We start from the raw sequence: 14,975 nt of genomic DNA, 5'->3' as shown, positions 1-14,975 counted from the left end.
TCATGTTAACGAGGTGAATGATTTTGAGGAGAACCTTCCTGAAAGGCCGCTAGAGGGCGGAAACGACGCAGGATCCGGGTCGACAGCGTCGCTGCGTCATCATTAAGCGCCGCAGAAACAGCGAGCGACGAGTGCTCCGCTTCCAACACAGCAAACGACCTTTTTTCTAATTCCATCAAAAATAACATCGATATATCAACCAGGTATTGATCTTGTGGATGTTTTTATAAGGTAAGGTACATTATAAATTACTATGTGTTTCGATCATTTTAGACGTCACGTTATAGTTGAGCAGCAACTCTAACTTAAGTCATAGTAACATCCTTGTTAGCATCATGTGGTTTCGTATTATTTGGCACATTTCCCCTTTAAAATGTGACGTTGTGGCTGCTTTGACACGCACACGAGAAACCGTGCGATGTTTCTCGTCGATACAATCACATTGACTTTATTAAAGTCCTTTTTGACCGCTTCCGTTTTGCCTTAATGTTTCACATTCGTTAATTCGGATAAAGACTCACTCACGAAGACACTTCTCCTCAGACTCAGTTTATGTCTGAGGATTTACACCCATATGATCTTTAGGAGACGTCGTTACTTCCTTTCTAACCGTTTAGATTACAAATAAAGCATCTCCTAAATACCTCTCCTACAGACGTTGGATTGACAGTCTGTTTATTCTGCTCTCGTAGCTGTTTTCCATCACTTGAGGTCCAGCAGTGAAGCCGGTTGCCATGGCGTCTCCAGGAGGACAAGGAGGAGGTGGAGGAGGAGGAGCTCTGTCGACGAGAGGAGCCAGGAGGATGAAGTGGGCCCTGGAGCTGAGTTTGGGCAACACCAGGTATGCAAACAGATTGCACCGACACACTCAAACGGTCAAAGTTCAACTTGAAGCCGTGAGGGAGGCGTTCATCGGAGAGCGCTGCTCCGTGTTGCAGGTCTCGTGGCGGCGGGCAGGGAGACGTGGTCTACCCCATCGGCTACTCTGAGAAACCCGTCCCCGACACCAGCATCCAGGAGACGGACAAGAACCTGGTGGAGAAGGTAGAGAGCAGGATGGAGGAGCTTTTACTGTTTTGTCACCTCACAGGTTTCGTGAACGAATTGTTCAAGTCAGGTTCCCATCCGCTACACACACACACACACACACACACACACACAAGGAAAGAACAATCAGAATAATGTCCCTCCGACTCTCGTCCCTGTCCAGCGCTGTTGGGACGTGGCCCTCGGGCCCCTGAAGCAGATCCCCATGAACCTCTTCATCATGTACATGTCGGGCAACACCATCTCCATCTTCCCCATCATGATGGTGTGCATGATGGCCTGGAGGCCCATCCAGGCGCTCATGTCCATGTCTGCCAGTGAGTATCCGCCGTCGGCGCCCGCGGCTTCGGGGGTCTGATCCCCCCCGCCACGTCTCTCACTCGTCCTCGTGTCCCTCGTGTCCCTCAGCCTTCAAGCTGTTGGAGAGCTCCAGCCAGCAGTGGCTCCAGGGCCTGGTCTACCTGGTCGGGAACCTCCTGGGCTCGGCGTTGGCCATCTACAAGTGTCAGTCGATGGGGCTGCTCCCGACGCACTCCTCTGATTGGCTGGCTTTCATCGGACCGCCTCAGGTAAACGGGTGACCCGTGTGCGCTTCGCTGTTGCTCTTTGGTTTTAGCCGCTGTGCACGTATGTTATATTAGAATTTATTTCAAGTTAATAAATTGTAATGAAAAATACATTTAATTCAAGTAAATCGTAAGTGAAAGTGCATCTGTTAATTCATTGAATGTTCAAAATATTGTGAATCTTTATTTAGAAGAAAATAGACATTGTTTGGCCTATTCATGAGCATATTACAGCAATTACACATGTTTAGGGGTGTAGGGCATTATTAATACACCATGTAAGGTGGTTTGTGCTATAAATGGGTGAAACACTGTCAGTGAGTCTTATGATGTAATCGTCCACCTGGAGTCGCCCTTTGCCCCACGGCTCTGTGCTGTGCTTCCTCTCCCCAGAGGATGGAGATCATGGGCGGGGGGATGGTGCTGTGAGGAGTTCCACATCCATCCGGTTTCTTGACGTCCTCCATCCGGCGGCTTCGTGCGTCTCGTCCTTGTTGCTCCGCATTCATGTTTTAATACGTTTAAAGAAGTTTAACCACTGTGTTTTTTCTTTTGCAGTCAATGTAACAATAAGAGGTTGATTATGAGGTTACAGAACCCAGTTTTGGGGGGTCGTTAATGTCGTTAAAGCCAAACAATTTAACCCTTTGTAACTCTTAGGCATTTTCATCTAGTCGGGAACGGATTGTTTTGTTCCAATAGAAAACTACTTTCTTCTTTTTTCTATTTTCTTCATTCTAAATTCTTAAAAATCATGATTTCTGCACACGGTAACATTTACTCACCTGTTTTAATTTATACGTCTGTTTTAATTTATACTTCTACATGAAAACGTTGTCAAATAAAATCTTTTCTTGCTGCAACACGTTTCCAACTGTGTGAGTAAATGTGTTAAAAGAGTAACGTTGACGTTTGAAGCATTTTATCGTGTAAATATCCACAGTTTTGTTTACCCTAAAACGCGTGGAACAGAACAAACGTGCTGAGTTACAGCTTCACAGACTTTGATCTACTTCCAGATGGTGAACATCAGCAGTAATCGCACTAATCAGCCACCATTTGGAAAAAGATAAACCTGTTAAATCAAGGCGATGACAGATGTTTAAGTGTCAAACACAAAAGATCAACCAGGCTCGATGTCCAGATAAAAAGCTCCTGCAGTTTGATGAATGTAGTCCAACAGATATTTAGCTTTCAACAAAAGATTAGTTTTATGGAATATATTTGAAATTGTTCTGCACCAAAGTGTTGACTAATTAACATTTTTTGCTGTTAAAATATACTTGATCAAATAAATTCCTATATACAATTTTTTTGTTGGGGAAAAAGAGCTTAAATTAAATCACGACATATGTTGAAAAATGGAATCGGGTGATTCATAAAAGAGCAGCACTCGGCTGTAAGGTGTTTCTTAAAAAATAGTCAAATAGTCCATTTAGTTATTTACTTTACTTACTTTACTTCCATATGACTTCTTTCCTCAGCCGTGTGTCCGTAGGCGTGTGCTCCGGTATCAGCAGCCCCGCCCCGCGGGAACAAAGGCAGCGAGGTGGGGCACGGGGGAAAACTCGACAGGTGAGTCGCAGAGGGCTCGAAAGGCCTCTGTCACGATTATGCAAGGACATTCACGCAGATTATCCAACACGCTGGAACGAGATAAATGAGATCAAAGTCGTGCCATTTCAGGTCCGTCCGTCCGTCACTGTCACCGTGGTCGGTGTCGGGTCGTTCGTTAAGCAAAATACATCCGTGCAACGTGGGTTTTAGGCTCCGAAAGTTTAGTCTGAAAAGTTCACAGGCCTTGACTAACCGATGACATCACATTCCAGAGCTTTGATTTGTTTTTTTAAGGCAAGTGCTCTGTGACTAAAGGCAGTGCTGTCTTCTGATTTTTTTAAATATACAGTTGAATACCTGTGCTTACCAGCTGCAGGCCGATTTAAATGTATAAATAAAATATATATGTACATATTCTATTTTCTTCTTATCTATAATCTGTTGAATTTCAACATACACTCCCCAAAAGTATTTTATTTTAATTTTAAAGTGGTTTCAGAGACCGGTTCTTCAGGCCTGACGCACCAGTGGTCTCTCTGTGCGGCGGTGGGCGGGGCCGCTGCGATGGGCGGGGCCTCTGGCGAAGGGGGGGCGTGGCCGCCGAGGAGCAGAGTACAAGAGAGGAAGGATGGGCCGCGCTCCCGCGGCTTCAAGCGCGCGGCGTCAACCGGGGACGTTGTTTTACTTTTTAACGGCACCTGACGTGTTTCTGTTTTGTTTCAGCTTAGTTTTTATTTAGCTTGACCCACGTCGTCAGTTGTTTGTTTATTGTTTAAGTTCTGCGCGACCGTTGACAGAAGGAGGCGCTGTCAGCTGACACCACCACCAACAACAACAACAACAACAACAACTTGTTTCACATTTTTAAAAGGGGAAAAAAAAAATTTCTTCAAGGGGAAAAGCCTTTTTTTCTTAAGTGGCCTTATTTAGTCCGTTAACTGCGTCCACCGGGCCTCCCCCCCCCCTCTCGCCCCCTCCCCCCCCTGTCCTCCCCTCTCGCGTCGTCATGGAGACACACAGCCGTCACTCAGCAACGCAGGAGTATCCACATCCGTTCATCCACGAGGTGAAGATGACCAGCGCGCAGAGGATCAGGGTAAAACACTGCGGCACCTGTTACCAATGGCAACCACTTGTTTTAATCATGTGGGCTATATTTAAACATCTGTCTGATCTCAAAGTTCCCTTCTATGGTCACGGGCCTTATTGACGTTTCCTCTCTAGCGACACAAAGCCTCCCTCACATTTCTCTCTCGCGTTGCTTAAGCAAAACAGCCGATGACGCTCCTTTTTTGTGATTGACGCGCGTTGACCACACTGATGCAAAGTCGTCCCCGCCTTCCGGTCCCCAGGGCGTCGTCGTGGGCAGCGTCCTGGTCCCCGTCCGCGTCGCCATGGCGGCCCTCTGCTTCCTCCTCATGTGGCCCGTGGCCCGGCTCAGGCTGGCCGGCCTGTCCCAGGAGGAGCGCTCCCGGCCCGTCCGCGGGTGGAGGCGCTGGCTCCTCCACCCGCTCATGCTGGCGCTGAGCCGCCTGGCCTTCTTCTTCCTGGGCTTCCTGTGGGTGAGGGTCAAAGGTCGCCGGGCCGAGCTGAAGGAGGCGCCGGTGCTGGTGGTGGCGCCCCACAGCAGCTTCATGGACATGGTGTCCCTGATGCCCACCCGGCTGGCGACGGTGGTGTCGCGGTCGGAGAACACCAGCCTGCCCGTCGTGGGAGGTGAGCGCCGCCCAACGGTCACTTGACCCCCCCCCCCCCCCGCCCAGGTCCTCCTCTGAGGTGGAGGACATGCGTGCAGGTGGAGGTGACATTGATGGTGACGCAATGTTTTTCCAGCGCTGCTGGAGTTCAACCAAGCCGTGCTGGTGAGCCGGAAGGACCCGGAGTCCAGGAGGAGGGCCGTGGCTCAAGTCACCGAGAGGCTGACCTCCAACGGCTACTGGCCTCAGGTGAGAGACGCTGCCTCCACCCTCCCAGAGACAGTCCTTAGCGCCTCGTCCTCTCGTCTCACTGCCCCTCTCACCCGGCCCAGATGCTGATGTTTCCAGAGGGGACCACGACCAACGGCAGCGTGCTCATCAAGTTCAAACCCGGTTAGTGCGGGCCGCTCTCTCTCTCCCTCTCTCTCTCTCTCTCTCTCTCTCTCGCATTCCGCTGTGTCTCACGTGTCTGTCTTTCTGTTTTTTCCGTCCCCAGGTGCCTTCCTCGCCGGCCTCCCGGTCCAACCGGTCCTGTTGCACTACCCCAACAAGCTGGTGAGCCAAGGCGTCGATGCCGCCGCCTCGATCGGCCGGTTTTTATAGCAAACAGCAGATCGCCGAGATGACAGATCTTGATTGATCGCCCGGAAGCTTCACTTCAAAGAGGGTTTTTTTATTTTTCTACCCCTCCCTGAGGAAGCGAGGAAATCAAGGTGTCTTCAGTCAACTTTAGTCGAGCGAGATGAATGACTCTTTAGCAAAGGGACGAGACATTTGGGGGCTTATCGTTGGTTTGAGGCAGCTGAGGGTCGTATTCCTGAGGCGGGGGGGGAACACTAATGAATTAATAAACCAAAGGGCTTTATCAAGAGAGACTTACAGGGTAAATACCAACGTTTGTGATTGAGGAAACGACCCGAGCTGCATCAAAGGGACCCGATCCACCAGAGACCATGTCCGTCCCCCCTTAAGACCTCAAAGGGGATCTGAGGACACGCCGCAAAAACCGCGTCAGTGGAGCCTCGCGTTGTTCACGCCTCTCTTACTCACCTGCAGCACACCTGGACGCACCCTCCATTGGGTGTAAACATTGGTGTGTTTTGCATATTTCCAAACACTTGTGAAATGCTTAAACTCCCCCCCCACCCCCCCCCCCCCCCCCCCCCCCCCCCAGTCTGAGACAAAGATTAATTCAATGGGCCCCTTTTGTCTTCTCCGCTGATGACGATCTGTTTGTGACTCCTCCCCAGGACACCGTTCGCTGGACCTACAAAGGGACCAGCTGGTGAGTATCAGCCGTCGTCTGCCCCCCCCCCCCCCATATTTTGGCGTGGCGTCACCTTTTTCAGCCTTTAGACGCCGCGTGGCCCCCCAGGCGCTGTAGTTTCATTTTAATTACAGGTGAACATACCTGCCTTCAGGAGGGTGTGTTCATTCCAGTCATGCCGTATTATTCCTTCCTCCATTTAATGTCTCGCCATTGTTGCGTAATATATATATATATATATATATATATATATTCTTTTATTTTTTATTTTGATGAACCCGTGTTTGAATGATGCGACTCTGTCCCTCAGGATGGAGGCGCTGTGGCACACGACCTCTCAGTTCTACACCAACGTGACCGTTGAGGTAAGAGCACCCGACGAGTGTTGCTGTGAGATCAGGTGACTTGTCTTGTGATGTCATCCTGCCCCCCCCAACCCCCCCCCCGTGGGACCACGCGTACCTCAGACACCTGTTGTCCCTTGTTACAGTTCCTCCCGGTCTACAGCCCGTCGCCGGAGGAGAAGAAGGACCCCGGCCTGTACGCCGACAACGTTCAGCGACTCATGGCCAAGTAGGTGGCAGCCCCCCCCCCCCCCCCCCCCTCGCACCCCCCCACCTCCTCATTCGCTTTCTCTCCTCTGGTAACGCGCCTCCGTGCTGCTCCGCAGGGCCCTGGGACTCCCGGCCACCGACTACGTGATGGAGGGCCGGGTGCCCGTCAAAAAGCTGGGGGGCCTCTCCCTCCCGCTGGAGTCTCCGGGCAGGAAGACACTCAAGCTGCTGCGCGCCAACGGGTGGGTGGAGATCTGCGTCCGCCCCCCCCCCCAAATTGTTTTTTTATTGTTTTCAATTCCTCACCTTCTTCGTCTGGTCCCTCAGTCTGGGAGCGCACGAGCTGGAGGCAGCGCTGGACAGGATGATTGACAGGTGTCAGTCGGGGGCTCAGAGGGGGTCAAAGGTCAGCTCGGAGGAGCTCTGCTCGATCCTCGGGCTGACGGACAAACAGGCGGCCGCTGCGATCCGCCACATTTATTCCAAGGTGGGAGCAGCTTCCTCCTTCACCGGCTTTACGTCTGCATTGTCCACCTGCAGTTGACCCCTCGGTCCTCTGGCTTCTGTCCCCCCCCCCAGGACGAGGAGATGGACGTGCGGCCGCTCTACCTGACGCTCGCCGCTCTGTCCGGACGCGTCGGCTTCCCGTCCGTCCTCCACGCCGCTTTCACCGTGAGTCCCCCCCCTGTTCGCCTCCGTCCGACCCGCCGGATGAGAGATGCTTCTTTTGGGTGCTGAACGTCTGGTTTGGGGGGGGGCGGGGTGTGTTCCAGCTGTTTGACGCGGAGGGCCGAGGCAGCCTGGGCGCGTTGGAGCTGTCGGACCTGATGGGGGCGCTGCTGGATTTCCCCCAGCGGCACACGGACGAGCTGCACGCGCAGGCCTCCTCGGGGGGAGGACGGCTCACTGAAGGTGAGCCAACAAACATCTATAGTGTCTCCTAAAGCACTGGTTCTGGCTCCGGGACCCACCATCACCCTCAATGACCCAAATCCAGGAACATTCTCAACTTCTTTAATTTATTCAAAATCAAGTTCATAAGCTGAATTTTATATTTTATATTCAGGATGATTAATTATCCTAAAAACCCAAAGTCTCCCCCATATCAGAATGGTTTGACCCAACCCGCCACACGCTGCTGAGAACATGGGACGAGCCGACAAAATAACGACACTCCGCTGCATTAAAAAAGTCCCTTCAAAATAAAATCACAGGATGAATATTTTTGTGATTTTTTTTTTTTAATTCTAATTTTTATTTTCCCATGCAAAGGCCCGGGACCCATTAAAAACGGGTGGGTCGTGAGTCGAGAATCACTGTCCTAAATGCTGCCAACATCGTTTCCAAACACCCTGAAATGGGCCCATTCTTTCACGCGTTGGTACTTCGTCATTTATGTGAATACAACCAAATGTGTTTGTTTTTAAAGTTTGTATTTTTAGCAACTTTGATTTGCAGCTGAAACAGAGAGTAGTGACTGTGTTTCGGGCCCCTAAGACCAAAATGGCCGCCTTTACAGATGTGCAAACAGCTCCCATCACCCAGGGGACCATTTAATGTCCCCATTCAAACCCGCCTGGTTCCCCACAGAGAACCTGCTGCGCGTGCTGACGACCCACCCGACCTATCGGAGGGTGGCGACCGAGTACATGCAGGCCGAGGAGGCGGGCTCCCAGCCGGCCAATCGGAAGGCTGTGAACAACAACAGCAACGCGTACGACGGATCCCCCCAAGACCACAAAAAGGTCGATTGAGGAAAGAACTGAAGTCAAGTTTGTTTAATGCGCTGTGCGTCCGAGACGGAAGCAACGGGACACGAGTGTGTGTGTGTGTGTGTGTGTGTGTTCTAAAAACATACATTACTGTACCTTCGAACTTGGCAACATTAGAGAAGCAGATTTGGTTTGAAGCTATGACCTCGTGGCTCTGGGGTGTAAATGTGTTTGTCTTGTATTTGAAGACCTTTTATGAATGTACTTTTTTTTAAGTGCCTCTGGTTTGTGCTTAAAAGACCTTTTACAGAAAATGTCTTTTTTACGTAAATCCAGCTTTTGTGTGTTGAATTATTTTTTTTAGATGGGACAATGGTACGTGCAAAAAGAAACGGTATATCAAAATATCAAAACCTTTATTTTACATAAAATAATTCATACATTGTATGTTTTGTATTGTTTACATTCAACAATAAATTAAACTGTGAATTGTTTTAAGGAGGCTTACTTCATTCTTCTCTTTATACTTAAACACACACATTTTGACATATCAGCGTTTTTCTGCCTTTCTCTTTCCGAACGAGATGAAGTCTTTGTACTTTGTGGGCGGGTCCAACGCTAAGCCCCGCCCTCCTCGCCGCCGGCTGCGCCTGGGAGCTTCCTGTCCGGCCCGGGCCTGGGCTGCGCTCCTGGTGAGGGGCGGGCTCGCCGCCTGCTGCGACGCGTCCGCGGGCCTCTCCCCCTTCCTCCTCCCCCTCGTCTCCCCCCCACGCCGGTTCCTCTTGGTCGGGCTCCGGCCCTCTGGCGCCCCTCCGCCCGCTCTCTTGCCCTCTTCCTCCCCCCCCCTGTGCCTGCCTCTTTTCGCCGGACTTGGTGGGACCCCCCCGGTGATTACCGGCTCCGGTCTGTCGCCGCCCTGAAGCCGTGCGATTGGCGGCGCCGGCTCCCCCGCCGCCGAGGGTTTGCTCTCCCGCCGCCTGGCTTTCACGGGGGGGGTCAGCCGCAGTCTGTCCCCGGAGGTCATGCTCCTGGTTCTCCTCGCAAAAGGGGACATTGGTGTCGCCTCACCCGTCTCGGCCTCATGCGGGGGGCTCATGGTCGATGGGGGGCTTTCGGGGGGAGGGACGTCCTGCTGCTCCTCTCCTTCCACCTGGGCTTTTGGCAGTTTTTGTAGTTCTGATGCTCGGCCCGGCTCCTCAGACCGGCCCTCCTCCCTCCCACTTGGTTTCTCCTCCTCTCTCTCGGTTCTGAGTTCTCCAACCGGCGGCGTCGATCCGGTTTCTTCTCTTCGCCCCGTCGCCTTTAGTCCGGCTTCGGCTGCCTCCTTGAGCTCGGCCTCCTTCTCTTCGTTCTGCGCCTCCCGCTCAGGGGTATTTTCAGTCGGGTTTGCGGTTCGGGGGCCACGCGAGTGATGGAGGGCCTGCACAGCCAGGACTCTCAGAGCGGGAGGACCTCCGGGTTGAGGACCTTCCGAGGCGTCTTCTGACCCCGCGGCGACCCGGCCGTCGGTGGGATCTCTCGGAAGCCGCGACTGGACGAGGGGAGAACCGCAGGTGCGGGACGCGTCGCTCGGAGGCGTCCTTTGTCCGTCCCGGTTCGGCCCCGCCGGGTCTGAACTGGGCCTTTGGGGGTTTGGGGGCGGTGCCGTGTTCTCGCTGTGTGACGGCGCCGTAAACGTTTCTCCGGTTGGAGGAGGCAGTTGTGCCAACTTCTCCTGGACCACATTCAGGATCTGCAGGATCAGAAGGGAAAGGTCATTGGTACCTCTCGCGGCGTTTCCCACGGCAACCGGCCTGCTCCCTCGGCAACCTTCTTCCTGCACGTAAAGCGTCACCAAGCGCGGCCTCAAAAGTGTCACTTGTCGTCGTGGTACCTCCTGCAAAAGTTCCCTCGGTGACAGAAGGAGAACGGGATCTTGGTCTGGAGGGAGGGGCGGGTCCAGGTCCTCTGTGTTCAGGGTCGACTCCACCTGGGAGGAGGAGAGGAGGCAAATAAAAACCCCAACCTCACCCACTGGGTGCATGCAATAGAAATGACACGAGTACTCTTCACCCACCGGTGACGTGGCGGGATCAAAGATGACGTCATCGGGTTTCACCACCTCCTGCTCCTGGTCTTCACATGACAGAAGATCAAAGGGCTCTGGGTCTGAAGAAAGGATGGAATCCAGGAACGTAGCGTCCAGCGTCGACTCCACCTGGGAGACGGATTCAAACACTCGGACTGATGAAGTCAACCAAAGGGGACTTTATAATAAAATAATCCTCAGTGGCCATCACGTGCATCTCTGAAAAAGTTCTGGTTGCCGCAGAGGTCCTTCAGTAACTCCAGGAATGAGCCGCCGGGCTCCTCGTCTCTGTCTTCACCGCGTTGGGCCACCTGCGGACTCGTGGCGTCCAGGATCGCCAGGTACTCCTCAAAGGCGCGTTGTTTCAGCGACTCTTCGTCCAGAAGGGGGGGGGGGCCGGGCGGGACATTGGACTTCATTCCTTTGTGTAGCGTGAGGTGAGTTGTGAGTGTGTTCCGCTCTTCTAGAGCTAGAAGAAAGAAAAGGAAGAAAGAATTAGTAGAAGCATTTACTGCTGGGATTAGAAGCTCATCCAAACCTTACCGTCCCCTCTTTTCGGATTCGTCCTTGACCTCCGACCTCCCGGCTCGGCCTGCCCTTCCAGTTGCTCGCTCCCTGGCGCCGCCGCCAGTCCTCTCGCCACCCTGGAGGGGGGGGGGGGGGGCAACATAGTGAAGTCAGTTACAGCGGCCGCGGGGGGTGTCGACGCGTTGATGTTGCTATCGGGCCTTACAGGTCCCGTTTCGGGGGCTGATCGTGGTCCGCCGCCCGCGGACACGTGCACCAGTTGGGCTGGAGCTCCTGCAGCAGGACCCAGGAGCAACAAGAACAAGGGGGCGAAGCGGGGCCGCAGCAGAACCCCGGGGGGGCCCCGACGGGCACCAGCTCCCCCCTGACCCCGGAGGTCAGCGGGGCCCCGTCCGGCCAGCGGGCGGCACCTGGGGGCGACGTCTGGAGGCCGAACGCCGGCGGGGGGGAGCTGAGCGGGGCGTTCAGGAAAGGGGGGGGCGGCCCCCAGCTCGGGATCAGATGCCGGCGGCTGGCGTCCGCTCCCGGGCCGGCGGCGGCCGCTCTCCCCTGGAGATGCTGGGCGGCGGCGAGAGGTGCTGAGGGAGCGAGCGGCCCGACCCGCCTCAGGAGCAACGGTTCCGGGGGCTGGTGGAGGACGTGGTCCTGTCGCGGAGCGGCGACCAGCTGGTGGTAACGTGGGGGGCAGTTCAGGATGATCTCAGGGTGAGGAAACATCACGGGGTCCCGTCTGTGGGCGTTAAGCTGTCAGAGGAACAGGAGGAATCTCTTGACAAAAGAGGAAAAAATGTAATTAAAATGCTAAGGAACTGCATAATAAAAACAGTGTGTATTGACCATGTCACAGAAAATGAAATAGTGTAGAATAACAATTTAAAAACCATAAGTTCATGTGAATTTCAAAACCTTTACCAACATTTACTTTTATCACCTTCAGATCTTTTTGAAATAGTGGAAATGTATAAACTAATGGGATGATTGGATTTGAAAAGCTTTGGTACAGGATACAATTAATAACACTGACACTATATATAACAGCTATTGTTAACATCTTTACATTTCTGCCATTGTGCCCCTTTACAACTTTTTTTTATTAATCTTTATTTCCTTAAATATTTCCACTCTTTCCTGCATTTTTTTAACACTGCAACAAGTTTACCGTGAAAAGCCCTGAAAATATTTGTGCTTACCTTTCATGTAAGAGATGATGAGACTTTATCCAGAAATCAGTTTGCATGTGCAGCGAAGCTTTAAAAACAAACTTGATTTTGGTTGATTTGTTTTCTTTTGACAGAAGGTTCTGTGCAGAGAAACATTCTGATCTTTCTAAAGCTTTCCAGTAACTTTTATCTTATTTTACATTCTATATCTAGCTTCTTTATATGTTTATATGTTCTTTATATAAAACCAATATTTATATTCATGTATGGATAACATTTTTCATTGTAACAATCATAAAAAGGCCAAACTTGTAAAACATAATTGTTGGAACGTGTGTATTTTTTTTTCTTCCTTGTGGCAAAATATGCTAACTGTGTACATATGTATATATGGTAAAATGTATAAAAGCTTAATGCTTAGGTCACATGAACAAAACGGACCATTTCCATGGCAACAGGGCAAACATCTGCTGATCGATGCAGTGAGAGGTGCCTGAACGTATTTCCAAACTCAACATCAAACCGTCACGATTAAAATCCTTTACATTTTAATCAGATACAACTTGAAAATGTGCCTATGGGAAGTGTTACAACACATTTTAGGGTGCTTTGTGTTATGAAACCCCATTTCCCAGGGTGCCAAGCGCTATGGATTCTGAACCGGATATCCGGTCCGCCATCCGCGCGTGAAGAAGCTCCGCCACACGTGGAATCCAGAGGAGAGCGAACGTGCGACCCGCAACATCTTGGGTTTTTTCAACATTAAACAACGCCTTTGATATATTTTGGTCCTTTTAAAACGCTCCATCTTCAAGATGTTCCTGCAGTTTTACCTCAATGAGGAGGGAGACCGAGTCTACACTCTGAAGGTAACGTAACCTCGTGTTTACGTCCTCCGCGTCTAAATATATTCTGTTCTAATATGTTTCACTTCTTCAGTGGAGTAGAAGACGATTAACGGTAATATTGCGCATATAAAGAGATATGCGGTCACATTTCTGGTCAAAGTAAACGTCGATACACGTTATTTGTAAAGTAGCTAACGTTAGCTACCGTTAGCTAGCTACATGAAACAAAACTTTGATGAAAAGGTTATTTTTAATATCGAGGGTATGAAGTTACTTAACCCTTGGATGACAATTAAGTTAATATAGTCTTCAATTAAAAGTTACTTTTAATAACTTGGCATTTTAAATCTATTTTAAACGATTGCCTAGCTAATTACATTACATCTAGGTGATGTATTGATTTATATTTTTTATTTATTCGATGCCTCAAATATGCAAACGTCACAAAACATGTTTTTGATTGAGCACTGAAGTTCTCATTTGTAGGAAAACCCTAAAACATTCATAAACATATTTGCTATATACTGTGTTTTATATTGAAGCTTCATATTGGATACAATTGTCTTTAAGTTCTTCCCAAGGCAGCTGTGCTTATGAAATCAAGATCGTTATTGTAGTTAATACACAACAAGAAGTATGTTGATTGTCATGAATTAGTCTTCCAAAAGTATTCAAATAAAATGAATAGCATTGTCTTCTCCCAGTAGTTTACTCAAGACAAACTAATTAACTTGAATTGTGAACGAAATGAAAATAGTCATACAATTAATTTTAATTATTTGCAGTTGTGGGACATTGATTTCTTTCTAATTTAACACCACTAAGAGCAGATCTTGAGCTGATTGTCTCTCCCCACCCAAACAGAAGAGTTGTCCGGCCGGGCAGCCCACCAGCTCTGCCCACCCGGCCCGCTTCTCTCCGGACGACAAGTTCTCCCGACACCGGGTGACGCTGAAGAAACGCTTCGGCCTTCTGCTCACCCAGCAGCCCAGACCCATTCTGTGAGGGGCGGAGATTTGGACTGTGAAGCAGAAATAAGAAAGGAACACATTGAGGATTCCAACCTGTTACCGAGCAGCCGGGATAAATTACCTCACTGATCTTCATTTGATGTTCCGTTAGTTTGTTGACGTTACTTCATGGATGATATTTTGTTTTCCACATGGAATAAATATTCGGTTAATGTTTTTTTTATCTGGTTGTTTCAACGTGTATAAAGTCCACATGTGGTCATATTTAGGAAGGAAATTGGATAAACGCCTTGGGAGTCGTATGTTAAGGCCTTTGCAGTCAGATCTTTTCCCCGGATGAACCAATGAGATGTTTTCCTTTGGCGTGAGAGACATTGCTCTCCATCATTATTGGAAGGCCAAACAAGATTTTAGTGGAATGGAGTTATTTGTATGATTCTGTCTCCGCTTGGTATTTTATGACCGTACTTTTCCTGGTGCTTATAGTCTGCAATGTTTGATAAAACGCCGCGGTGTATTTTTAACACCTTGTCTCATCAAGAATTAAAGATGTAAACAATCCTTTTCTCCTACGCTAACTTATTACTCTGAGCATCCTCAAGGGAAATACTTATTGCAAACCGCAATAACACTACATATTCAATGGTGCCTGTATACATTCTACTGTATAAGATGCTTTGTGTTGGACTACGTACTCAATATGTACTGAAGTGATATGGTCAATCTAACTACTAATAAATACTACCCTTGACACTAGTCTAAATATAAAAATATTTATCTTTCAAGTTTATCATATCTATTTTTTTGTTTTAGTTCACTAAATACTGGTTAGGATGACATTCCGTTTTATACTACCAATCTACTTTAACTTAATATTTATACACACATTTATGTCACTAAAAACACGTTTAAAGTGATGCATGATTACTGTTTAAACGGCTCTTCTAAGACTGGACTACATTTCCCAGCAGGCCACCTGCGCGTCATAAGCGCGAGAAGT

At 49.9% G+C, this 14,975-nt stretch overlaps 3 protein-coding genes across 3 annotated transcripts; all 3 read left to right on the top strand.

The window, feature by feature from the left end:
* The first annotated feature begins 78 nt into the window (after positions 1-78).
* emc4 (ER membrane protein complex subunit 4) lies at positions 79-2,476 on the top strand. Its single transcript, XM_037480163.2, has 6 exons — positions 79-231; positions 693-841; positions 939-1,044; positions 1,211-1,364; positions 1,456-1,616; positions 2,007-2,476. The coding sequence occupies exons 2-6, from the start codon at positions 735-737 to the stop codon at positions 2,040-2,042; spliced, it is 564 nt and encodes a 187-aa protein (XP_037336060.2). The 5' UTR covers positions 79-231; positions 693-734; the 3' UTR covers positions 2,043-2,476.
* Positions 2,477-3,809: 1,333 nt separating this feature from the next.
* Positions 3,810-8,882, top strand: lpcat4 (lysophosphatidylcholine acyltransferase 4). The gene is made up of 13 exons (XM_037479978.2): positions 3,810-4,266; positions 4,523-4,886; positions 5,004-5,116; positions 5,200-5,260; positions 5,364-5,422; positions 6,118-6,152; positions 6,445-6,499; positions 6,625-6,707; positions 6,805-6,930; positions 7,016-7,175; positions 7,268-7,360; positions 7,462-7,600; positions 8,279-8,882. Exons 1-13 carry the CDS (start codon positions 4,177-4,179, stop codon positions 8,440-8,442), a joined length of 1,542 nt encoding a protein of 513 aa, XP_037335875.2. The 5' UTR covers positions 3,810-4,176; the 3' UTR covers positions 8,443-8,882.
* A 3,929-nt stretch (positions 8,883-12,811) lies between these two features.
* Positions 12,812-14,536, top strand: nop10 (NOP10 ribonucleoprotein homolog (yeast)). The gene is made up of 2 exons (XM_037480182.2): positions 12,812-13,025; positions 13,869-14,536. Exons 1-2 carry the CDS (start codon positions 12,972-12,974, stop codon positions 14,007-14,009), a joined length of 195 nt encoding a protein of 64 aa, XP_037336079.2. The 5' UTR covers positions 12,812-12,971; the 3' UTR covers positions 14,010-14,536.
* Positions 14,537-14,975: the final 439 nt, after the last annotated feature.

The sequence above is a fragment of the Pungitius pungitius genome, chromosome 1, assembly GCF_949316345.1.
Source record: "Pungitius pungitius chromosome 1, fPunPun2.1, whole genome shotgun sequence".
Taxonomy (NCBI): Eukaryota; Metazoa; Chordata; class Actinopteri; order Perciformes; family Gasterosteidae; genus Pungitius; species Pungitius pungitius.
Note: the sequence above shows the minus strand (reverse complement) of the source record. Positions and strands in the feature narration are given on the sequence as shown.